General features: G+C 34.2%; 1 protein-coding gene and 1 non-coding gene across 3 annotated transcripts in view; both read right to left on the minus strand.

Moving 5' to 3' along the window:
• The window catches only part of SLC25A12 (solute carrier family 25 member 12), a 78750-nt gene that overhangs the window by 37829 nt on the left and 13707 nt on the right, over positions 1-27214 (minus strand). The window contains exons 3-6 of one of the 2 annotated variants that reach the window (XM_010982517.3): positions 23740-23882; positions 15271-15386; positions 6963-7102; positions 48-194 (exon numbers count right to left, since the gene is read on the minus strand). In XM_010982517.3, coding sequence (XP_010980819.2) covers positions 48-194; positions 6963-7102; positions 15271-15386; positions 23740-23882 — 546 coding nt within the window. Of the gene's footprint in view, positions 1-47; positions 195-6962; positions 7103-10496; positions 10601-15270; positions 15387-23739; positions 23883-27214 lie in introns of those variants that run through there. The other variant, XM_010982518.3, reaches the window with a different exon arrangement.
• TRNAT-GGU (transfer RNA threonine (anticodon GGU)) lies at positions 3130-3203 on the minus strand. The gene has a single exon. It is a non-coding gene; the product is annotated as a tRNA-Thr (tRNA).

The raw sequence follows: 27214 nt of genomic DNA on the forward strand, positions 1-27214 counted from the left end.
TCCAAAGGTTTAAGCAAACAAAGTTGAATTGGTTGCTTTTTACTTACTGAGACTAAGTTCTCCTCCACGAAGGGAGTAAGCATGTGAGACCGAATGGTAACCATGATGTCACTGAAATCCAGACCAGAAATCACGCCACTTTTGTTTTTGTCTTTCAGTGCAAAGGCTTGTCTTGCATGTTCCAACTGTAGCTCCTAGAGGGAAAAGTTAAGAGATGAGGCATTAGACTGATTAAGCACATCCCAAGTGTATGTTTAGAAAAAGATAGCCATCCTTCCCCTACATGCACTTACTACAAAAATGAACAATATACAGCTCTGAATGTACAACAAAATTCATTTCTTTTTAAAAAGCACATATTTTCCTGAAACTGTACTACATTTGCTCCTCAGGAAGAAAAGTGAATCACAACATGTCAATAAAGGAAGGAGAAAAAAACCTTTTTTACATGAAAAGTTTTCAACACTGAAAACAGATAGTGTCTTTTCAGTGTTTTAATTTCAGCCTTTAAAATAAGTAGTAAATCTCCTGCTTGAAGGTGTTCTTGTCATCCAAGAGCAATTTTTGAATTAGTTTCCCTTCATATCCAACGGTTCTGCATTCACAGATTCAACCAACCACAGCTCGAGTTCTTACATGAAAGTTACGAATAACAAACTGCATAACTAGTATCCAGCTGTCACTGTGCGGCTTTGGGCACAGTTACACATGAACTGTAAAACAATCCAGATTTCTGAACTTTTAAACTATTGGGCAGCCAAGCTGTGTAATAAATGATATCAATAAAAAATAATGCAATTTGCCAGCAATACCCTAAGTACTATACAAAAGTCACAATTAGAGCATTGCTGCCCTGAGGACACATGACATAATCCAAATAAATTTGTTATCACACATAGTAATGGTGCTGTTGGATGTCACTTTCACACTATTGCAACTCTGGAAATAATATTTCTATCTAAATATACAAATATTATTCCTAGATAAAATTAAATAATGCAATCTTCATTACCATTTATTTATTAAAGCCTACAAATCAATGCTGCTTTACCCTTTCCTGACATTTAAAATAGCTTTTGATAGAAGTTTCACTATTTTACTGATTAATTATATTTTCCCATATCTCAACAGTAATTCAAAGACATTAAAATTGCCCTGGTAGGCATCTCATTAAATTCATTAGGCTATACACTTTCACATGGCCTTCTGTATTTGTATGACATTTAACAATAAAAGTTTTTTAAATATTTTTTTCTTAGCAGGTTGATAGGTTAGAGACTAGTATACCAAACCTACTAAATCTTTCAATAATCTTAACTTTAAACAAACTCAGTAACATTGTAGAAAACATCTAAACATTTTAGTATCTATCATCAAACATCTAAATATCTGGATTTTCTTCAAAAGACCAATAGAAATAGAGAAACTAAAACTCAACTGGTAAGTATGTATGAAAGATACAAAATAAACAATGAGCATGAGTTTTCTCTTTCCTACTGTTCTCTACTTTTTTTTAATTTCAACTTTATTAAGGTATAATTGACAAAAAACTGCAATATATTTAAAGTATACAACATGAGTTGATATATGTAATATTGTGAAAGAATTCCCACCATTGAGTTAACACACCCATCACGTCACATTTATTTTTTTTCATGTTTGTTTGTTTATTGGTATTTCGGTCTGGTTTTTTTTAAATATTTATTTTAATTCTCATTTTGTATTGATATGTAGTTGATCTACAATATTAGTTTCAGGTGCACAGAAAAGCGATTTAGTTATACATAACTTTTTTTTTTTTTCAGATTCTTTTCCATTACAGCTCATCTTTTTGATGATAACACTTAAGTTCTACTCTCTTAGCCAATTTCAATTACATAAGACGGTACTATCAACTATAGTCACCATGTTATACATTAGATCTTCAGAACTTATTCACCTTAAAACTGAAAGTTCATGCTCTTTTTCCAGCTTCTCCCTATTTCTCCCACCTCTAGCCACTGGCAATCACTATTCTACTGTTTCTATGTGGTCAACTTTTTTTTTTAGATTCTACGTATAAATGATATCATGGAGTGTTTGTCTTTCTCTGTTTGGTTTATTTCACTTAGCGTAATACCCTCCAAGTTCATCCATGTTGTTGCAAATGACAGGATTTGCTTTTTTTTTTTTCAAGTTGAATACTATTCCACTGTATATACGTGCAATAATATATATATACATACATATACACATACCACATTTTCTTTATCCATTCATCTGTCAATGAACACTTAGGTTGTTTCTATACCTTGGTTATTATGATAATGCTGCAATAAACTAAGAGTATAGATATCTCTTTGAGACAATGATTCTGCTTCCTTTGGATATATACCCAGAAGTAGGATTGCTGAATCATGGTAGTTCTGTTTTCAATTTCTTGAGGTTCCTCCATATTGTTTCCCATAGTGGCTGTACCAGTTTACACTTCCATCAACAGTGTAAACAGGTTCCCTTTCATCCACATTTTTGACAGCATCTGTTGTCTCTAGTCTTTCTGATAACAGACATCCTAACAAGTATGAAGTGATATTTCATTGTGGTTTTGATTTACATTTCCCTGATGGCTAGTAGTGCTTAAAAACTTTTCATGTACCTGTTGACCATCTCTATGTCTTCTTCAGAAAAATGTCTATTCATATCCCTTGCTCATTTTTTAATTTGGTTATTTAGGGGCTGGGGGGTTGTTTTGGGGTTTGTTTGGGTTTTTTATTTTCTACTGAGTTGAATGAGTTTCTTGTGTATTTTGGATGTTAACCTCTTATCAGATACGTACTTTGTAAATATTTTCTCCTATTCCATAGCTTGCTTTTTCATTTTGTTGATGGCTTCCTTTGCTGTGCAGCTTTTCAGTTTTATGTAGTCCTACTTGTTTATTTTCGTTTTTGTTGCCTTTGCTTTTGGTGTCAAATTCAAAAGATCATTGCCAAAATTGATGTATAATTTCTTCTAGGTTATCTCATTTGTTAGTATATAACTGTTTATAGTAATTTCTTATGATCTTTATCAGCTATAATATCTTCTTTCTTTAACATTTTTTCTTTTTTGGCAGGGTGGAGGTAATTAGATTTACTATTCATTTATTTATTAAGGAGGTACTGGGGATTGAACCCAGGTCCTCATGCATACCAAGCATGCACTCTACCATTTGAGCTATACCCTCCCCCCTTGTCTTCTCTTTCATTTCTGATTTTGAGTCTTCTTTTTTCTTAGTCTAGCTAAATGTCTGTCAATCTTATCTTTTAAAAAAACAGTTCTTGGTTTCAATGATCTCTTCTATTGTCTTTCTAGTCTCTATTTCATTTATTCCTGCTTTGATCTTTGTTATTTCCTTCCTTCTACTGACTTTGGGCTTAGTTTATTCTTTTTCTAGTTCCTTGAGGTATAAAGGTAGGTTATTTGAGATTTTTCTTTTTTCTTAATGTATAAAATTACCTCTTAGAACTGCTTTTGCTATATACTGTCAGTTTTGGTATGCTGTGTTTCCATTCTCATTTGTCTCAACATATTTTTTGATTTTCCTTTTGATTTCTTCTATGAACCACTGTTTATTTAGGAGCATGTTGTTCAATCTCAAGTTTGTAGATTTTCTCCTCTTCTACTTCAGTCATTCTTCCTAACTCACTCCATCTTTCTATCACCTCAGCTCCAACTACATCACCCTTCAAATGAAGCAGGACTTTTTTACCTTTATTTCACTCTTAAAATATGATTGAAAGTGTTTCTCATGAAAGTATATTCCTGAGCCGCATCAGAAGCAGACATAGGTCCACTTCCTATCTTACATAGGTTCTCCCTTCCTCACTTCTCCTTTTTTCCTCCTATTTATGTTTTTGTTATGCCTGGTCTTCTCCATGCATATACCTTAGCCTCTAAGAAATATCCAGTGGAAACCATGGGCTTATTAATGACACTCAGCACTGAAGAAAATGTGCACCTTTATATTAAAGACAAAGCAGAATCCTCATTTCAAGAGTAATGTTAGAAGAATACATTTTCTATTTTCTATTAGGTCAACAGTTGAAGGACTCTTATGTAACTTTTAAAGATATATATTTAAGTACCAAGATGAAACTATAGAGCATATGGGACTGGCTTCCAAATGATCCAGCAGGGGACAGAGTGGAGTATAGACAAAAAAAAGACTGGCCAACAGTTAATAATTGTTCATACAGGTTGATGGGTACATGGAGATTCATTACACTATTCTATTTTCAAATATATTTGAAGTCTTTCAAAATAAAAAGTTTAAAAAATTAAAATTAAGGACTTCAAAATGAGAAGCAAAACAAAGGGGAAAAGTTCCACATATAAAGCTCTCCATTTATGTAATAATCAAAATATCAGGGTAGAATAGTTACTGTGATTACATTAATGAAGAAACAATACTCTGGACTTATAAAAGATAAAATAACACTATTCTAAAAAGATAAAATAATATAATAAGTAAAGGATAAAATAAATCTGCTTCTGGATTGAAAGGGTGAGAAAGAGAACTGAGGGAAAGGGTAATGCTAGAAATGCATTTCATTTAACTATATGATGAAAATAGCAGAGCTTCAGAAATGTGGCTTTGGATGAGACTGAACTAGCACATTTAGCTCCACTGTCTTCCAAAACTCTGCTCTTCACTAAAATCACAGTAAAGAACTAAAAACAAAACAAAACAGAAACCCAAGAACAAAGAGAACAGAAAAGAAGACAGAAACTACATTTTTAAGATTAGAGAGCAAAAGGGCAAGGGACAACTGGCTTACCAGGCCCAAGAAAACTAGAAGTGAAGAAAGCAAAAAAGCAATACAACATACATAACAGAACCCCCAAAGACTCAGGAATTGGCTGTACTAGTCCCCTTAGAAGTGATAGTGAAGGTGGAGCTGAAAACAGGAGCCTTAGATGGAAATCTGTTTAAAACCAGTTAGTTGCCTGCCGTACTCCACCATAGCCAGGCCTTTGTCCCTTTCCAAACATGGCAGAGGACTAGGTGAGTTTAACAGAGGATCTCTGGACTAGTGGAGACCAGGAATAATTGAAAAGAGGTAATTAAATCAAAGTCCATCTCCTTACTAAATGTTGAGACCTCCAACCCTCTTGACATACTCAACAGTATCAAAAGCCAAATCTAATACTCCAGATGGGAGGCTAGATGATTATTCTAATTCCCCAATCCAAAATAAAAGACCTGAACATACAGATATTAGAGAGTCCCCAATAAAACAGCCTAGCCAGAGAACTTTAGTGTAAGGTCCAGCTAGTAAGTTCTGCCATGAACTCAAAGCTCCCAATAAGCCTCAAACTTAATTTTAAATAGGAGCAGAAGACCAAGAACAATCAGACATATAAGAAGAGTTACTAACATGAAAAACAGAGACCCAAACAAAGAAAAAGAAAGTAACTGGCAGGAAACAGACACTTTGCTGGGAAAAAATGAAAAAACAAAAACAAACAAAAAACCCTGCCTTTAATATCTTTGGAGAAGTGAGAGAAAACAATACATCCATGAGAGTATGCTATTTTTGAAAGGAATATTTTAAAAACCAAAAAGAGCTCCTGAAAATAAGAAATATAACAAAAATAAAAAACTTAATAGAAGGTTCAGAAGAAAAATAGAGAAATGAAAACTAAAGGATCATACATTTAATATATTTACTAGCTCTAGACAGGAAGAAAATAGAAGAAAAAATCCTAAGAATATTTTCAAGAATTGAAGGGCATAAACTTTCAAATTAAAAGAACCCACTGAATGCCCAGCATAATAAACTCACACCAAGGAATATTCTGAAATTTCAAAACACTGAAGAAAAGAAAAAAATCTTAAAAGATTTGATAACAGGTATTCAAACAAATACATGTACACTACTGATCACAGCAGCACTATTCATAATAGCCAAAAGGCAAGAACACAAGTATCCATCAACTAATGAATGGATAGATAAATATGGTATAGCCATACAATAGAATACTATTCAGCCATAAAAAGGAAAGTACAAATGCAGGCTACACATAGATATTCTTTGAAAACTCTATGCTAAACAAGAAAAAGCCAGACACAGAAAGTCATATGGTATAATTCCATTTATATGAAATATCCAGAATAGATAAATCCACAGAGACAGTAAATTGGTGGTGGTCAGGGGCTGAGGAGAAGCAAAAATGGGGTGTGACTGCTTAATCAGTACAGGTTTTCTTTTGGGGAAATGAAAAGGTTTTGGAACTAGATAGAGATGGTGGTTGCACAACACTGTGAATGTACTAAATGCCACTAAATTGTGTACTTACACATGGTTAATTGTATGTTAAGTGAATTTTACCTCAATTTTTTTTATAAATAAAGAAAGGTCCTGGATTGCTCCAAGAGGATGAAACTGATAGAATACCCGCTGAATTTTAAACATATTAAAATAAGATTTTAATAATGAAGGCAAAATTTGAGACTGAATTAGTATTAATACACTGAAAACGAAAAAAGAAAAACTAGCATCTCTAAGAAAAGTAATCATTTTATTTATGCATGGTGTTTACAAAATTGTGGCAATTCAAATATGATTACTGATCTAAGCAGAACCATGACATAATTATATGGAGGGTGAGGACAGAAAATGTCCAAGTCTGTAGTATGAGGAAAAGGTGAAAGAGCGAGCTCTTAATCTCCCACAGCTTGAGTTAAATGAAAAATATCAAAGAATGAAAAATTAAAAAGTAGAAGTGCCAACACAAGTTTATTACTGAAAGTTGTGAAAACAAACTCTGAAAGAAGCAATGATAAGAATTTAAAGAAGCTGTCTCTGGGAGTGGGAAATAAAAAACGGGACTGAAATACCACAGAAGATTGCTATTTTTTGTAATAAACCAAATAAAATTAAAAGGAAGGAGGTGATAGTGTAAAGGCATACATTTATACCAGTTACAAAAAACAATCTCACCTGAAGAAACTGTGTGAATTCTGTGTAGTTAAGATGCTTCTTCCGATTATGCCCGAAATGCAGCCGAATAAACTCACAGTCCCAGTTAAAAGGGATATGATGATGAATAATAGTCTGTCCAAAAATTTCTTTGACATTTTCTTAAAAGGGAAAACAAAAACAAATAAATTACATCTGGAATAAGTAGTTTAGTCCACTGCAATGTTCCTACAGAAAGAAATTAAGAGAAATTTTAAAAGTCAATATTATCTGCTTCTATTAAGATTAGCTGCAAAATTTTTTGTGCCCAGAAACCCATGCACAGGAACACAATTAATACAAAATATAATTTTACAGTTAAGATTGTGTACCATTAAATGTAAGGCCATGAGATTCTTAATTTCTCTTGATTTAATTTTAATTAGGAAGTGATTTATATCTTGCACTATAAATGGCTGCTACTTTGCATTCTAGTATAAAATCAATAGTGTTTTCCCGGTTCCTCAAGGAGTCGAATTAAGCCCTTTATCAGAAGCATGAATATCTAAATTACAGTATAATGCAATATTTGTCATACTAAGTATGGCTTGATTGAGGCTTGATTATTACATTCACACTAGCCTGAATATGTCTATTGAAGATAGGTATAAGAAATACTACCAAAAGCATATCATTAGCTCAGCAGCAAGCACCTTATTAAAAGCTTCTGATATTGTCAAAAATATGGTCTTGACACAAAGCTTCAAAATCCCCATAAAAACCATGATTATTAGTCTCAACTATTAAAATATTTTAAGATCAGTGAAATTAGTGATTCACTTTTAAATAAAGGACTAAACACAGTATACTAACTTTTAGATAGGAACCAGTCACACTGTGTAATATACAACCAAAACCCTCTGACAGCTTGTCTTCATGCACTAATAATGTCATTCACTTTCTTACACAGTTCTACACTTACTATGAAAGTCAATTCACAAATGACTGGTACTTTAACAAGCATAGACTGGATAGACTAATTTAGAAGCTCATGCCAAAAAAAAAAAAAATCATTAACAAAGTTAAGAAAGCAGGAAGCCTGTTTTACTAATGTCTTAAGAAAATTATTTTCAAATTTAAGCCAATTATATTAGTGAAAGGGTTTTACCATCTATAGCTATCAATTATACTAAATAATTAGTAAATATAAGCTTAATGTTTTAAAATCTCCAACTATGTTATTTTCTCTAATTTCTGCAAATGCTTTGAATATAGATTTCATATTGTAAATGGTTTAATGGATTCCCTTTAGTTTTATATACCTTTTTTAGTTGTTGATAAAAGCACTGCTATGGTGGGGGGTGGGGAAAGCATAAGAATCCTGCACTGGATATCCTACCAGTCTGGACTCAACATGACAGCTCTGAGTAGGTCACAGTAATCAGTAATTGGAAGAAGGCATTGGATGTCACTGGGGAGATGGGATTCTCATCTTTTCTTTCAAATGGAATGTAGCATTTATTTCTTGCCTAAGTAGCAAAAGTATTTGAGTTTTCAAATCATATCAATTATTTTCACCTTCCATAAACACAAATTAAATATATCAATTTTTGTTTCTAATAGCAAAGAACTCAGTAGCAATTTATGGGACTCTAACCAACACAAAGGATTACCCTTAAATCTATACGAAACTTCAGCAAGTTGTAAAATATGTTAAGGTTTTCAATATAATTAAAATAATACGGGCTGTAAAAAAAATATTTAGAGTTAAAAATATTATGGCAACTTAGCAAAGATTTTTTTAGGACCCTAAATTAATTAGCTGCTTCCATTTCCAAATTAATTAATTTGATTTCTTATTTTTAAAGTCTAACAAAGTGTTAATCTAAGGGAATATGAAGAAATTAATGGAAAGCATATTAAGATAACTTAAATTACTATATATATTTGAGTAATATTAAGATAAATTATCTAAGGGAATAAGTTATTTTATAACCTTTATTGTAAAGGCCACAACTTCCCAAACTTAACTATTTGATAAGAAGTATATATATATAGTATACTTATATATATATATATATATATAGCTACCTAAATAAGTTTTATATAATAGTGGAATAAAACTGAATTCTCTTTTTATGATTGGAAAATATCAGAATTTCAAATGTGAAACTTTATCAAATAAAGCCAAAGATTCAATAGCTTTCAAACTTACTAAAATTTAACTATGAAAATTATTTTCTATTATCACAACAAGAATATTTATAAACCAAAATTACAATGTATAATTTATATTCAGAAAAACAGCTCTAAGATAAAAACTTTTAACTAAAATCCTATTTTGTAAACTTCCTAGCAACCTCTAAATAAGATCTTACAATACCTTTGAAACAATTATAATGATAGCTTAAATTACTCATACTAATTTCCCCAAATATAGAAGTGTCATTTTCCATGAGTATTTGTTTGAACATTTCCCATTGCTCCCAAAGTGGTCAATTGACAGTTTTGTATATGGTTTTATTATGACCATTATTATGTGCTGCGGTTAATTAACTACCCCCAGACACTTTTAATTATTTTAGCCATGTCCCAGGCTACAAAATTTCAAACCTACTTTGGCACCTCTTGATGTATCCCACTTCCCTTCTGTTATTATTTCCACTACCAACTGCCTAAGGCTAAATCAGGAAGCTTACAGAAATAATTAGTATGACTACTGTTTTGAAGTCAAATTCATAATTACCACTTTACTTTTACCAGGATATACTTAACAACAACAACAAAAAAAAGTGTACAGAAGCTCCGGAACTAGAGCTTATACTTGTGTGAGGCAATAGCCCAAAGAGCTGATGTTCTTCTAATCTTACCCGGTTTTATCAGGTTCTGCATGACATGAAAGGGAACACCAATGATCTCAAATATCCTCAATATATCTAACTGAAACTACATAGCAAGTTTCCCCCCAGAGAGAATCCCGTCTTTCCAGTGGCAAACAAGGGTCTTTAGCTCTCCAAGGAGTGCTAATTCAGTGGCCACTGTTCTGGCCTGGATGAAAGGGATATGACAGTCACATCTTATTGGCAGCAAGATCTGATCTAGTGTTTTATACTAGGTTGGCACTGTAAGGGAAATAGGAATCCATTCGTTTTCTGACATATGGAAAACAATAGACCACTTTTTCACTTCCTGCTTATGAAAGAGATGGTTTATAATTCCTTTGAAAAGGGATTCGGGGCCAGATACAAAAGTAGCCTGTCATTATGTTCTCTTTACTTAAAGGAGAGGAGCACAATGACTTGTCAGGAGGGCAGATAATGGTGACAACTGTGATAAGGTAAAAATGTTCACAGACAAATAACATTAGTCACTTTAGCTGTATCAGTCACTTATGATGATTGGACTAGATGAAATATACCCCGAAGCATATATATTATGTAAATATGTCTTAACAGAGGTTTTAATTTCCCCAGCAGCCCACGCTGTGTCTCCCCATCTCATCCACCCTCATCCCTCCCCTGGTCCTTATGGGAGCTTCCTACTGGTCTTGTTCACCTTTCTGCAGTACAAAATTACCTCTGACCGGGGCTGGCACTCTTCTCCAAGACTGCCGCCATGCCTGCTCCATGAATGAGCCTGGAAGGAGCTGCTGTACCAACGGTGTGGCCAGAGAACTCCTCCTGTAGGTATACAAGCCATCAGCCCTGTGACACAGCCCACCTACCATCAGCCCAACGACATCCTGATTCCAAGGATTCCAGCCCAGCAGGAGCCACTGCTTCCAGCTTACAGGCTTGAGACCAAACATTTTTACTGTCAGGGAAAAAAAGGTCCTCAATAACTGAATTTCACCTGCACGGTTCTTAAAGTGAAGTCAGAGAGGCTTGTAGAAGGACTCTCACCACGAACAATGAAAATCCTTGCATATAACTGAACAAAAACAATGGCAAGACTTGTGGAAGTAGAGTTTCTCAGTGAAGGAAAACTTGGGGGGAAAGAAGAGGAACAACTAAGAGACCAAAAAAGAAAACAAAGGAAAACAAACAACAACAACAAAAAGATCAACAACAGGAACTTATAGAAGTTGTCCCAGCCAACACAGCAAATCAGGCCAGACTTCTAGGTTCTACTTCCAGGTGGGTCATTAGTTTCCTGTGTGACCTCCTCTGTTTTCCAGAGGGAAAGTATTTCTATTAACCCTTTACCTACCTCCAAAAGGGACTACTGTACAATCAGTCAAGAGAGTAGTCCTGCTGCCAAATATCTGTAAAGGTCCATTTCTCAGGAAAGATAAGTTTACATTTAAAGAGCGTCTATTACTATAGAAGCTAGATGCTTCAACAGTCTATCACCAAATGGCATAAAAACAAAGTAACACCATGTCCTCTTTTTACCTCAAACCCTAAGCTACTCTAATAGCTTTGAGTATTAACATGACCTCTGCAATATCTGAAAGGAGTCTCACAAAATCTTCCTGATTTAATTTGAACACCCAAGTGAAGCTCTAATTCTTACAAAATTAAACTAGGTATTTATCATTAGAATTTCACATTATTCCATGTCTATACCTTTGTTTCCACTGAGAGAGAATATGACATTTTTTATATCTAGACTTACATCTCCTGAATCTTTTAACAAAAGCAGTGGTCATGCCTAGAACATCCCAATCTATTATTCCCTTTAGGGAAAAAGAGTTTATTTTAGAGGCGCATATGGAACACATTTTTATTTGTGATACATAATGATGGTCAAACACAGTACAAGATCAAAAGGAATCTTTACTTTTTGAGGGTTCCACAATCAAGGGGTAAAGATGTGCTCTGGAAAAGTTTCCTTCAGAGTTCCCATTCTCGGGCAAACACTTTCAAACACATGTTGATGAGATTTTTAATAGAAAATTTAGAATATATAATATGTTTTATATTCATTTATTAGTTAACAGATAAGTGTGTTTGTTTGTTTTTTTTTTAGAATGATTACATCCTTGTTAAAGCAATAAGCTTTTTTTTTTTTTTAAATTGGGACAAAGGCATGACAACTATTGACAACACAATGTAGAATAGCTGGTTATCTAGGTTACCTCAACCTAATTCTGTTGAGCAGAATATCCAGTATACTAGTGAACAACAGTGAGACCAAGGCAAGTTTATACTATATCTAGCACACACCAGTCATGCAATGGCCCCTACAAGGCTCATGCCACCAGTCAGTAACAGATACACAAGCCATTAAGTAATCATCCACAGCATGCATTAAAAGTTTTATTAAAAGAACACCAAAGAAGAAACAACTAGTGATTTTATTCACTCTTTTAAAAACTCCAGAGCCCTCTCTTTTGAGCTTATACATTCTGAAATGGATTATCAAGGTCTCAATGTAAGTCCTCTCCCCCAGAGCAAAGGCATCTCTAATAAAAAAAAAAAAAAAAAAAAAAACTTGTCCAGCATTCAAGTAAATGTTGTTCAACACTGCTGTTTATATAAACACTTGCAACAATGCACACAATTTAAGTATACAATATGATGTCTACAAAAAGCATTATCTAAAAAAATAAAAGTATAGATAAAAGCAATTTACAAGTATACAGATAACATCATCATCCTAGTCCATGACATATACTGATGGCATAATAGTCCTTCCCCACTCCATTACACCTTGCATCCAATTTTCTCTCCTGCCTTTCTCTCCTGATGTGCACAAGAAAAAACTATACTTTATATAAGCTCCAAACTAAAAAACGTAAGGCAATAAGCAATTCTTTTCATTAAGTGGGTACAAACATGAAAACTGACCTTTATCACAGATCCAAAATCCTATAAATATAAATTCCAAGTTAATTATTTCCTTATGCTGAAATTCTGTAGTCTTGATACAGCCTGAAATGAGTGGGCCTTAGAAATCTTGTTAAATGGCATTTGTAGCAGTCTCAATGCTTTTCTTCTTTTCTTAAAAATATAAAATTAAACTTTCCTTCATTATGATTCTTTTCACTTTAGTTAAGAAATTTTGTCTAAAAATGGAGCATCAAAATTAAGGAGGTAGGACAGGAAGGGGAAATGGTCAAGGTCCCCAGGAAATAGGTGAGCACCAGGAGTACCATCAAGAGAATCATCCAGTTGGCCAGGGACCACAGGAACAATGTTGAAAGGGGGTTCAACCTTATCTTATTCCATAAGAATCTTCCTAGCTCTAGACTATGGAGCAGAAGAGTGAAGGATTCTGGATGGTTTATAAGTTCTTCAGTTCATGCCAGATGCTATAAAAACTAAAACTGATTTGTTCTGCTTTTAATCCTATTTTCTTGAAATTCTAACTCATAAATCATTGAAGGAAAAACAAAAGATCTATAAAATGCTAAAGCTGTAATCTAATAACAAGCTTTCACTTGTATGAAATAATACGGTGTGTATAAATCACTCAGCTACTTCCTACATATTGTAATCTACTGATCAACAATAGCATGAGTCTCTATTGTTAGTCTGTTGGATGAACTGACTTGAGTGACTTATTCTTAAAAATAGAAATTGGAAGTGAAGGGTATAGCTTAGCGGTAGAGTGTGTGTCTAGCATGAACAAGGTCCTGGGTTCAATCCCCAGTTCCTCCATAAAAAAATAAATAAATAAACCTAATTACCCTCCCCACAAAATAATATATAAAAATAGAAATTGGGAAAAGCAATCAAATGGAGGAGATACAAAGAATCATGATACCAAGGTAAAGGGGACAAAGTAAATTAGTATTTGGTTTTGGGAAATCTAATTCATCAACAGTGGGCACATGATAGGTGCACAGGTGCAGTGTCACTGATGCAGATACTTATATAAAGCTATTTGCCAAGCATTTCTGCACCACATTTGGAAGTAGACATATGAGCATGTGTGATACCTAGTGAAAACAGAAAATGCAGCATTTTTAGCAGAATAGGGTTAATACTGAATGACAAAAAGATACAGGTTTTATGCTTTACACTATAAAATCCAGGTGTTTCTAAGGAAAGTCAATATTCTTTAAGAGGCAGAATGGCCAGAGCTTGCTCCAAAGTAGGGAAAATGCCAAGATACTTGCAGAAACCTAAAGAGCTCTGTGTAGGTATTTATTCGGGAAAATCTTCTTACACAGAAGACAACAGGGTCAGTGGGCAGAAGGAAGGAAAAATGCCAAGCTAGAACACACTACAACCACTAAGGTAACAGCAAAGGCACCACTGGTGTTTTCAAATACCTATACTTTCTCACCGTTCTTACAGTAGCAGTGATACTTCTTCCTCCTTTCTTAACTAGAGGGTATTTGTTTTATAACAAACACTACAGAGAATACTCAGCACCGGCTGGCTCAGAGGAAGCCTGATTTTCAAGAGCTTCTCTACCACATATTGATGCCAATTCATATCACAAAAGTGGCTCAAGTCCAGTTTTAGAAGATGAAAAAGTTCTAGATATCTGTTTCATGACGAGGTGAATATACTTAACTGTACACTTACAAATGGTTAAGCTGCTAAGGTTTATGTTTGGTGCTGTTTTACCACACACACACAAATACAAATACAAAAAAAAAAAGGGAAGAGTGCTCCAGGTCCTTGAAAACACTACATTATTTTTATTGAAAAGCCTACTGCAGAAAAAATTAGCTGATATTCTTACTAAGTACATACTAATTTCTGTGAATAAGCCTCTTTAAAAAGCTATACATGGCTACAAATAGAAATCCTAGTTTATATGCTTTGAGACATCCACAGTGTGCTAGATTATGCGCCTATCGAAGGATTCAAATACATTTCTACATCCCATTCAGATGGCAAGGTTAATATTCTAGCCTTGTTTCCTAAAACTGATCATCTAAAATGGGGGTTCAGAGAATGCTAACTATTCTTGCCTTTACTGTCTTCTTCAGTTCCATTCTTGGGTGTGAAAATGACATAGCAGCAATTTTCCAAAGATGCTGAAGAGAAGCTCTGGACTCTCTACCCAAAACTCCCTTAAAAAATGAGATCATTACTCCATGTTGTTCAGTCTATTTCATAAAAAATTTTGCCCAGGCTGGCCCAGAACAAGAAATTTTACACCACCTACTTTAGGAATGTGAAAATGTCAGAGACTCAATGAGCTGAAGCAACAACACTCCTAGATTCCTTAATTTTTTTTTTTTGAAATTTTTGCATTTTTTCTAATGCTTTGAAAAAAAAACCCATTATAATTGCATCTATATAAAGCCTTTTAGGAAATTAATACTTCACTTATTGACTAACTCTTAGATAAGCAACAATCTATATGCAGTTACTAAATCTGGCAATTAAAGACTGAATCAGCCTCACTAACTTCACTTAACTGTATAATCTTTTTTTTTTCTTACCAAATGTCACCTCTCCATTTCCACTCTTGTCAAACAATTGGAAAGCCACCATGAACATGGAATCTGGAGCACATAAAACAGATTCAAATGCCAAAAACTCTTGATAGGAGATCAACCTGGAAAAAAATATAAAATATTATTGGCTGTACCCTGTCTTTACTGTATGATCTGTAGCTCAGGGTAGTGAAATAACTGATAAAGGAAAGTTTCTCTTTATAGAGGCATTCCAGATAATAAAGAAAGAAGGAATGACAGAATTAGAATATTACCCTTTTGTGAACCCCTGACACGTTAATGGACCTGAGCAATAATCAACATCCCCTAAAAGGGAGAAACTAGACCAAAAATAAACTTAACTTGATTGAGTCTCTAGGTCATAGTTCTAAAACTTGGCACTCAATAGTACCATTTTAAGCTGGATAACTCTCTGTCGTGGGGGCCTCCTGTGCACTGTACCATGTTTAGGAGCACCACTGACCTCTACCCACTAGATGCCAATAGCATCCACCACACTGAGAACCACCACTTTAGATATGTGACAATTTACAGAAAACACAAAGGACAAAGGAACATGTTAGTACCACAGAAACACAATCAGCAAGAATACAGACTGTAGGAAACTACAAGGCAAACGTTCCGTAGTTGCCAAAAAATTTTTTAAAAAAACCTTTAAAGACGATAAGGAGGAGAACCTCATTAAAGAGTAACAAAGCAATTAATTACAAGATACAGATCTTATTTGGATTCTAATTCAAGCAGAGTAACAAAAATAATTTTTTTTAGTTTATAAGAAAATCAGGAAATGAAAATACTGATATAACACAAATACTTGATGACATTAAGACATCAATGTTTTTGAGATTTTGTTTTGTTTCTGGTAATTTTTCTTATCTTTCAGAAATACACACTGAGATATTGACAGATGAAATATGTCATCCAGAATTTGCTTCAAAATAATCCGGGGGATGGAGGAGTGGGTGGAGGTATAAATGAAACAAATTTAATATTATTTTAATAATTATTAAAAGTGGGTGATAAGTATCTTGAATTCATTATACTAGTCTCTGTTTTACAAATCTCTGAAAGGTCCATTTTTAAAGGAAAAATCGAAACAAAAAGGACAAAAACTAAAACTTATTTGTGAAATTAGCCAGTGGCCAAAATTACACTGAAATTGCCTTCAATGATTTCATGGACCTGGCAAATGCTTGTTTAGAGACATCTTCCATATTCTCACTGCAAATATTTCTTATCATGTTGTTGCTACTGATAAGTGACTGGTATCCAAGTAACAGTATACATCCAAGTAATTATATACAAATGTGTGTGTGTGTGTGTGTGTGTGTGTGTGTGTGTGTATAAACTACTAAATATATATGAAACACATATACCTTTAATCTTCAAATGGTCTGATTTGGACAATGTACTTACAGTCACCCCATCCAAGGAACAGACCTAATTCTTAATGTAGCTTCTAGGCCCACAGGATCTGATCTCTGCACACCTCCTCCCTGCTCTCTGCACTCCAGCCCACTCATCTGAAGCTCCTAGAACAATCCATGCTCCTTCCACTCAGGGCCATCATTCAGCAATTCATTTTCCTTGGAATAATTGCACTATTTCCAAACTTCTGTCCATTTAATTTCCACCCAGTTTTACACAGCTCAGCTCAAATATCATTTCCTCAAGAGAATCATCTTAGAGCCCCCAGATGACTGCATATCCCCTTCACACCCTTATAGCAATACACTGTACTTCTTTAGTGCCCCTCACAAAATTCTTATTAAAATAATTGTGTAACTCATTGTTTAAAGTCTAATTCCCCGCCAGAAGGTATGCTTTTCAAAGCACAGGCTTGAATCGGGGTAGGAACTCATAACTATTCTTGAATAAACTCCATTTAGAATATGTGACTGTTTAGAGACATATGTTTTCCAATACAGTATTAAGAAAATGACTACATTTTACACTTCATTTTATGCCCTCATTCATCTAAGACATATTTCATATTCAAAATTACATTTTCTATTACTTAAAGCACCTTGAAATATGTTTAGATTACAAAGATTACATTATATCCAAAGCAATGATGAGAAAGGCTTTGTGGTGGTGGTATTCAAGACACTGAAGACTATGTCCTCACGGTGACCATGATGAAGAATCCTTAGTAACATTAGGAGCTTGAGTGTCTAATTAATCCTGGGAGAAACAATCCAAAAATCAAAACTGTTCATTAGGTCACATGTCACAATACACCTTATGCATTATGTATTACTAAAAAATACAGTAAAACTCAAAAGTATGGTTATTAGCACACAAATTTTAGGGTAGTAAAAGCAAATGAAGTAACAATATATCAGGCATCATCATGATTATCCACATACTCCTAAGAAGGAATGATCAATATGTGGTTTTAAACTCTGAACAAAACTAAAGATCAACAGTATGGTATGATCTAAAATACAAGAATGTATAACACAAATACAATAGTGATCCAGGGGAGAAGTTAGGGTAGACCTTTACTTTCTACATTATATAATTCAGAAATGTTTGAAATTTTTATTTTTATAGTGAATAATTAGCATTGTTTCTTCTGCTTATAACAGCAATTTAAAAAATAAATATTAGAAGTAGCTAGACTGATTACAGAGCAGGGGAAATGCATAACATCTTGGTTTTTCCAAAACAAGTCTCAGGAATTAGACATCAAAAATATAATTACCCTGAAGTACAGAATATATAGCTTTAAATCACATTTCATGCTCAGTAGTAAAGCTTTCTGTATGTATGAGGAGAGGTCAAAGACTTTTTCCTTAACTAGCAAATGGTTGGCTGGTAGGCTGAATTTGGCCCACATGTTTTCCTTAGCATGCAAAGCATTAGTTGCCAACATTAGGAAATGATAAGATTTCATGTAAATATCCAGTTTTCTGGTTTCTCTTGATAAACTGCAAGCTTGGGCAATAGGTTTCTAGTTCCAAATAGCACCAGCTTCCTGGAGTCCAGCAGAAGCTGCCTTCTTCAGAGGAACGGGGACTGGTCAGTTATCTATACTGCTCCTGCAGATCAGAGACCCTTGTTGTGTAGGTTTCCAACTATGTAGTCCTTTGTTTAAAATATAAATTCCATGGACTTTATTAAATATCTACATTTTAATCTCCCAGTATATTAAAAAAGGCAAATCATGTATTCATGCAATTTAGTATCAGAAGGACCCTTAGAAAGTCCAAAGACGTTAAGTGATGTGCTCAAAGACATTCAACAATTCGGTGAGCCAAGTCAAAGACTCTCAACTCCTGCCTTCAATTTCAGTGTACACCATCCTGCCCCCAACCCCAAATTTAAAGTTACAGTTGAAAATGAGAAAAGGTATCTAAAGGAAGTAGATCATTATTATAAGAAGGTATTAGGGGAATACTCAGTGTTAAACCCTCAATACGCAAGAGTTACCCTTGTTATATAGAGTGATTTATTTGAAAAAAGAAAAGTCAATTAAGAAACACAAAAGCATCAGCAACTTAAAAATAAGTCACTTTATATTATTCAGACTTAAAAAGGAACGAAATTCTGATACATGCTGCAACATGAATGAATCTTTAAAAACATCATGCTAAGTGAAACAAACCAGATGCAAAAGGGCAAATTATTGTATTATTCCACTGATATGAAGTTCCCAGAACAAACCTATAGAGACAAAAGGTAGAACAGGGGTTACCAGGGGTTGGGTGTTAGGGGAGAATGGGAACTCGTTTCATGAGTATGGCATTTCAGTATGGGAAGAAGGGAAACAGTTCTAGAAGTGAATAGTGGTAAGAGTAGTCCAACAATGTGAATGTACTTAATGTCACTGAACTATTCACTTAAAAATGGTTTAAATGGTAAATTTTATGTTATATATATTTTAATACAGTAGAATATAATGTCACCTGAGGTTACGCAGGTGTACACATTTGTCAAAACTCAGCAAATGTAGCTTTAAGATTTTTATTTTTCCCTGTATGTAAGGAAAAAACTCAAAACAAATACTGAAATACAGTTAATAATATGCATGTTGAAATATTTAAGGAGAATGTATCACAATGTCTGCAATTTACTTTAAAATGTGTAAAAATATAAGATGGATTGACTGATAGAGGGATAGATACCTGAAAAGGAAGTATAGGAAGATGTTAATGGTGGAATATATGTGGTGGATACATGGGTGTTCACTGTAAAATTCTCCCAACTTTCCTGAATGTTTGAAAATTTTCATAATAAAGTATTGGGAGGAAGAGGAGGGAGGTAGGGCACTTAGTCTCTCTGATAAGCTCCTAATCTACTTTTAGCCCACAGGCATTTTCTACCACATTATCGAGTAACAATGCTTTTCAGAAAGCAAGAAATAGTCTTGCTTACGTGCTAACATAAAACAAACATTTTCCAGAACCATTTTTAATGCTCTTTTTTCTTTATCCTGTCATGGATTCCTCTATAGATAAAAAGGCCTTATAAAGACTTCAGCAGAACAAAGGCAAACCACAAGCCACTAAAAGTGGAGTGAAGAAATTACTGCCTACTTCATACTTTATTAGTTTGTTTTCTTTTAATGGGAATGAGGGGGCACCTTCACTTTTTACTCTAACTGCTGTGTGACTTTTTACAAAAAATATGTACTCATTTTAGAACTTTGAAATAATATATTTTATGAAACTGAAGTTTAAAAATTTTTTTGCAAAGTTCCTTTTAGGTTACTGAATGAAAACTAGTAAAATTTTAAAATATTAATGTTAATTTTATCATTTTTGTAACAACCAAGATTTCTTCATAAAAGGTTCTTCTATATGCATGTAGAATATTAAAGGAAAACACTTTTAAAAAAGAAAGGAAAACTATTGTTTTCCACACTATAGAACAGAGCCTCCAGATGAAATTCTAACTACAGCTAAATATAGAAATGATGGTTCTAGAAGTTACAGTTTCAAACAAGCACCTGTATAAATATTTTGGATTAAATCACACAATAATAGTCCCTGAGATCTGCATTTAATGCACAAAATCATTTTGCTTTTCATTATACAGCCAGAACTTCAAAGTTCAAGCCACAATCTCACAAATAATGCTCGGCTAATGGCTTTACTTTTAGACAACCCATCATGCTATTTATATTATATAATGCTACATCTCCATGGCTCTCCATAGCAAGCACCAGTATCAAAACACTCCTGCTTATTTTAGTATCTGTTGGAGGAAAAGGAGGGGGAAGAAGAGAAAGGGGGGCAGTTTACATGCTAAGAAAACATGGAGGATGGGGCAGAGCATAAAAGGGGCATGATGTCGACCACTTCTAAACCTGCTTTTCCCTACGTTTAACTAAAACACTCAAACTTGTTTATGCTAATTCTATTAATTCAGATTTGGTCTGGGGTAATTATAAACAATATTATGCGATGCTATCTCAAGTTATATATCTATAGGACTCATTATCAAAAAATTACAGTAGAACCAAGGAATATCTCTTGGGGATGGAAAAAAAATGTACCACCTGAACTATTTTAACTTTTCACCACTGCCCTGGGTAAAGGGGTGTGAAAAAGAACAATGGAGAAAAGATAACTTTTTTAAGGGATTACAAGAAAAATGGACTAAAAATTAAGAGAACTAATCTTGTGTTACTGGGCAAGTCAATCAACCTTGCTGGAGTTCATTTCCTTAAATGTTAAATGAGGAAGGGCTGGCTCCTTGAAATAACTTAAACTTTATAAAAGCCTTTGATTCTCTTTAATTAAAAGTTCTGAAGAAATTTTAATAATGATATTTAACCTTTTTGAAGCTATAGACCCTTTTTGAAAACTTGTGATTTCTTCCCAGAAAAATGCAGACTCATTTTGCATTATCTTTCAGCAAATTCAGGAAACTCTGAAGACCATCCATGAACAGAAGGTTAAGAATCACTGTGTTTCTACAAAATTCCACCTTTCTCTGCTTTTAGAAATAATGTATATGTTTCATAAACATGCATTATATATTTAACAATTTTATGACCTAACTCTACAAATTAGACTTCCCAATCTCAGTCTGACTTATTCCAAAGAGAGAGGGAGAAAAGAAAGTTTAAGAAGTGTCTAAAATTTGAGGTAGAACAGATTTACCTTTTAAAAAGAGAAACAAGTTAGTTTGTTTTTAAGTAAACACTATTCAACACTGTTTGACTCTTTACTAGCCAAAACTCATTTTTGATCTTTTCTACTCTGGCAAGACTTGATTCCACTTGACCACGCTTTGACAACACAGCTGACTGGAAGAACCACATGAAGTTCCAAATAAGATACACTATTGAGATGGACCAGAGCAGTCAGTCACAAAAGGAAGCATTTGAAAAGATATGGATACTCTGAAAGCAAGTCTCAGACCAAATTAATGACAATAAATACTCTGAAAGTTTCTGAAAGAGCTTTAATAATTCTGAAGAAGGAATTCTGATTAGATATAATTAATTTTAAAGTGTCTTACTGCCTAATCAGTATTGAGAGATCCAACGACTGAATAGTCCATAGTAACTTAGCAGCTGATTTGACTTTTTTTTAACAGACTGGATACAAAATGCATACAAGTTCCCCAATACCTGCCATTGATAAATTACATAAAATCTTTCCAAGACACAAAATACTCATAGTAAATTTCAAGCACTGTGCTAAATTCTATGGGAAAATACAAATGAATACAATAACCCTGGATTCAAAGAACTTAGAAACCAATACTTCAACTTTATTAAAACAGCCTTCTAAACGGATTTCACTGCATCCATGTCTTGTCTTACTTTAAACTACCATTTTTTTGTAAAATCTGATCATATTTGTGGTAATGGAAATAACTTTTGAAGACTCCTTATTGCCTAGTTTTTCACAAAAGCACCTCTACAGGTAGAAGAAAGAAACTGGGCCCTTGGAGGCCTGGGACTATAGCTTAGAACTCACAAAGCAAGGTGCACAAACTGACAAAGTTCATTTATTTTGGATTCATTCTGCTTATCCATGAAATGCAGCTACCTCTAGAACCAGGACATTTCATTGTCTCTGCCACAATGCATATTTAAAGTGGTCAAACTAGATGAAAAAATTCAATAGCTAGTTACATGGTTCTAGTCATCCTTTATCCCTGTAATGAGAGCTGAGGGCTTTGAACTGACCACAGGTGGCATCTCTGACCTTAGTGTTTTTCTAACACTCCAAGAGTTAAAAGGACCAAATACTTGATCATCAGGTATCACGTGCTTCAGAAAGCATAACTGAGTATAACTGAGGTCCTATAGCAAAACCACTAATATGAAAGAGGGTTTATACTATACTGGTTTATAACAACATTCCATTCTCTTCACTATACAGTCATATTTGATTTTAATACAAAAATGCTTTTCCCCCTTGATTTGAGTAAACTGACACTCTAGTAAGATGCACCTTGTAATTTCTGTTACTGCACACACTCATACACTCCTAGGCTAAAAATACCTCCAAGTCTGAGAGTCACAAGCCTACAGGAGACAGTCAAAGCTTGACACACAAGGTCCCACACTGCATTCCAACCACAACTCTGACAATTAACCAAGTAATGCCATAGTCACACCAAAGTACTTATAACACAATCTCCCCACTGTGGGACACAGACATGCACATGCCCCTTGATGTCTCACGTCACTGTTATTCCCTTTCCTCAAATTCTCATATTTGTCCAATCGCCAGTAAGCTCCTTTCTGTCTTGCCAGATTTCACTCAAGCATCATCTCTTCTAAGATGTCTTCCTGACCACCCAAAACAGACTTAACCATGCTTTCTTGGGTGTCCTTTGTATGTTTCATATGCTTCTACTATCGCACCTTATTCCCAAAGTATTAGTTTCTTTTCTTTGTTTACCCATCCTCTTTTTCACTAGGCCAGGAAGCTGATTTGTTTGTATTTCTAATGCCCAACAGAACCTGGCAAATGGTGGTTGTTCAATAAATATTTGTCAGATAAATAAGTGGACAGATAAATGAATAAACACCACTCTCCAAATTCTTCTCTGATTTATTTTTCCTCATAGCAGTTATAACCTCCTAATAATTATAATTTACTTCTAAAGGTTGTTTATTGTTTTTCTGTGGTTTATTCACTGATGGAATTCTAGCACTTAGAACAATGGCTAAAATACAGTAGGTACTCAATATTTATTGAATGAATGAATGAAACACACTTAATTATCTGAAAACCATTCTGTTAGATTACTCAATATAAAATATGGGTTTTGCATACTTTTTTTTTCAAAAAAACAAAAAAGGAAGAAACACTAGTATACTTGATAATAGCAGTAAGTAACAGTTTTTTTAATTTCTAAGAAAAGATACAGTTTATTAACATTAAAATTCCAGATGGTCATGGGTAAACTTATAGTTTTCCTGTTTTTTTTAATAAGATATTGAAAGACATTAGTTTTTTAAAAACATATAAAGGTTCTTACCCATCCTTGGTTTGATCGGCTACTCCTGCCAAGAGCTGCACAATCTTCGGATTGCTATTTGGATCATTATACAGTCCAAGATAGCGCTGGACAAAGTCTTCCGGGGTCATGTAACGTTCTCCATCGACCTCAGTACTGGCATACTAAAAAATAAATAATGTGTACTTAAAATTAAAATTATTCAATGTCATTTTGTAGTCAACACATGTTTTATGAAAAGATAAATTAAAAGCCAGTATCAAAAATCAAAATAAGGATAAGAAATGCAGAATTTTTCCCTGGATAGTCAAGAATTAGACACCCAGAGCCTGATTTAAGAACACTAGTAATGTACTGATACATGTTACAACATGGATGCCCCTTGAATACATCATAAGTTAAGAAACCACACAAAAGGCCATGTACTATATATATGACCTCATTCAAATGGAATGTCCACAACAGGCAAATCCATAGTGTCAGAAAGTAGAAGAGCCGTCACCAGGAGCTGGGAGGAGGAGGAATGGACAGTAACTGCTTTAACAAATAGGGGTTTTTCTTTGGGGGTGATGAAAATGTTCTGGAATTAGATAGTGGTGATAGCCACACAACATTGTGAATAAACTAAAAAACACTGACTTGTGTATTTTAAAATGGTGAGTTTTATGTTATGTGACTTTTATCTCAATTAAATTTATGTATATACATATATTCATATGTATATATGAAGAAAAACGAGAAAGATGAAGAAAAATGAAAGGGCAGCCAAGGTGCATAAGACCCAAAAGTGAGAAGATAACATCTGTAGACTCCCAGAGGCTTCTTGCCTACAAGAGTCAGGGGTGGGGGTGGGGACATATCCTGCCAAACCTTAAAAGTGAAATGAATGAAAAAAGCATAACAAACAAGACCTTCCATCACAGGTATTCGTTGTATAAGTTCCAGTAGCTGGAAAAAAAGAAACAAAAAAAATTCTGCCTTTTTTGTCGGTAATTTTAGAGAATAAAATAATAATACCTGCCTATCATATAAATGCCTCACTCAATATTTTAAGGGTTTTATGTACTCTGGCATGACCAAACATGAACAACTAAAGACCTTCTCTTTAGGTTGCAGTTGATCAATTTAGCTACTTTAGTTAACTATCAAAGTAGTAACATAGGAAAACTTCCCAGAATTGAGGACTATAAGGGCTCATCAAGTGCCAAGCACAATAAATTAAACCAAAACAGAAACCCACATCAGGGCCTGGCCCATCATCATAAAATTACAGAACATCAGAATAAAGAGAAAATCTTAAAAGTTTTCTGAGAGAAAAAAACAGGTCATGCATAAAGAATTATGAATCATGGGTATCAGTGTTTCCTCAATAGAAACATTGGAAGCCTGAAGACAATGCAGTAAGGCCTTGAAAATTCTAAGAGAAATGATTTCTAACTTGAGCCAAACTTTCAATCAATTGTAAGATCTGAGAGATCCATGTTCTCAATATTCTATTCTCCCTTTACGTACCCTTTCTCAGGAAACTATAGAACTTGCTCCATTAAAAAAAGAGCATGAACCAAATTAGGGAAAGATGGAGGATCCGGGAAACAGATGAACCAACCCAGTAAAGTAGCCAAGGGAAATCACAGGATAACTGTGCTGCAGGCCTCCAGAGTCCCAGTCCTGGCTGGGGCAACCAGAGGGCTCCAAGAGGGCAAGTCAGTAGAAAAATGGAATGTCAGGTTATCCAAGGCATTTGGCTATGTATAAAATAACACTGGGAAGAGTTTAATGTTTGCTCGAATGTCATCTCCTCAATGAGACCTACTCTTTATCACCCTGTTTAGTATTACCACCCACACCTGTATTTGTATTAGCAATCCCCCATAGTGCTCTGCTTTTTTTTCCGCTTGGCACCTATCACCTTCTAACATACTAAATATTTTACTTCTTTATTATGTTTATTATCTGTCTCCCAACTAGAACGTAAATATCACAGAAGAAGGAATCTTTGTCTAGTTCGTTCACTGATATAGCCCAAGCACCAAGAACAATACGTGGCATGTGATAGGCACTCAGTAAATATCTGCTAATGAATTAGTATTAGGTACACAAATCACTAAGTAAATGAAAAGTGAGGTAATTTTCAACTCTATAAAAAGAGTAATTTATGAATAAGTATTTGTGGTATAAAAATAGGAAATATTATAACATATGATGGCTCAAAATAAAATGTATTTATAGTCATAATAATGTAGATACTAAATATTGATTTAATAACAATTATAAATATACTAAAAAAGAACAGAGGGAGAAAAATGGGAGAGGAAGTAGTATAAAGAAGTTAAATCCCCAACTGCTGTAATAGAAAGTCAATAATGTCTAGAAATAGCAGTATTAGAAATATGAAGGGAAATACCAAAATGAATAGCTAAGAGTTACAATAGGTTGCTTCTGGGAAACTAGATAAGGATGGAAACGATCAGAGCAAAAGATTATTGGTTTGCTTTTGGTTAAGCATTTCAAATGTCCCCATTTGTGAATCTAAACAAGTTACCAGCTCTTTCAATGAGGAGAAAATCAAACTTAAAAAAGTTTCCTTTGTTTTATTCTGAAAAACAACACAGAGGCTATCACAGCAAATGCTCCATCAGCCTGCAGAAGAAGTAACTCAAAGGTGGACATATTTTTACTAGCTAGTACTACCAAAAGCCCCCAAGTAGTATCACCCTTACATAAAGTCATTTCTTAAAGGGTCCTGGGTTTATATCCTGGCTCTAGCACTAAGTTGCAGTGAGTCCTTCAACAAAGCCATTCTCCTCCCAGGCTTCTAGATAATATCACACATCTATAAAATGAAAACTAAATAATCTTTGACATTTCAAAACAATTGGCATGCAAACATAGGATAAACAAAAGTAAACTGTATGGTATTGATACTGAGTGGATTCAACCAATTCTAGTCAGTTGCTTCTTCTCCTCATTCTTCAGTGTATAACATAATCTGATATGTTTACCAGGAGAGGAAAACCACCAGAGTTAAGGACAGGCAGGAGTAGGGAAAGGCACAATGTCAGGGAGACTATTGCAACTGGAAAGAAAGATCAACACAAGGAAGTCTAAAAATAGAATTTAAAGAGGCTGACAAGTGAACCACTAACAAGAATGAGTGCCAAACAAAGGTATGCAAAACATACAGTGGGAACCAAAAAAGACCGATTCATTCTGAGGACAGGCGGGAAGGGGTTGGCAGGAGGAAAAAGAAGGTAACATTCAGAATAAGTATTGAAAATAAAATACAATTTCAATTGCAAATGGAGAGAAAGAGTATTTCAGGCTAAAAAAAAATGAACAAATACAGAAATTAAAAAAAAAAATTTTCTTTTTTGCAGGGAAGCAGAAAGTTAGTTGGAGTAAGAAATGGTAATAAAGAGAGGGTATACAAAGACATGTAGAAGAAAGTGAAGCTGAAAAGGCAGTCTGAGACCAGATAGTGGAAGACCTGGAATGC

Source organism: Camelus dromedarius, chromosome 4 (genome assembly GCF_036321535.1).
Source record: "Camelus dromedarius isolate mCamDro1 chromosome 4, mCamDro1.pat, whole genome shotgun sequence".
Lineage (NCBI taxonomy): Eukaryota > Metazoa > Chordata > Mammalia > Artiodactyla > Camelidae > Camelus > Camelus dromedarius.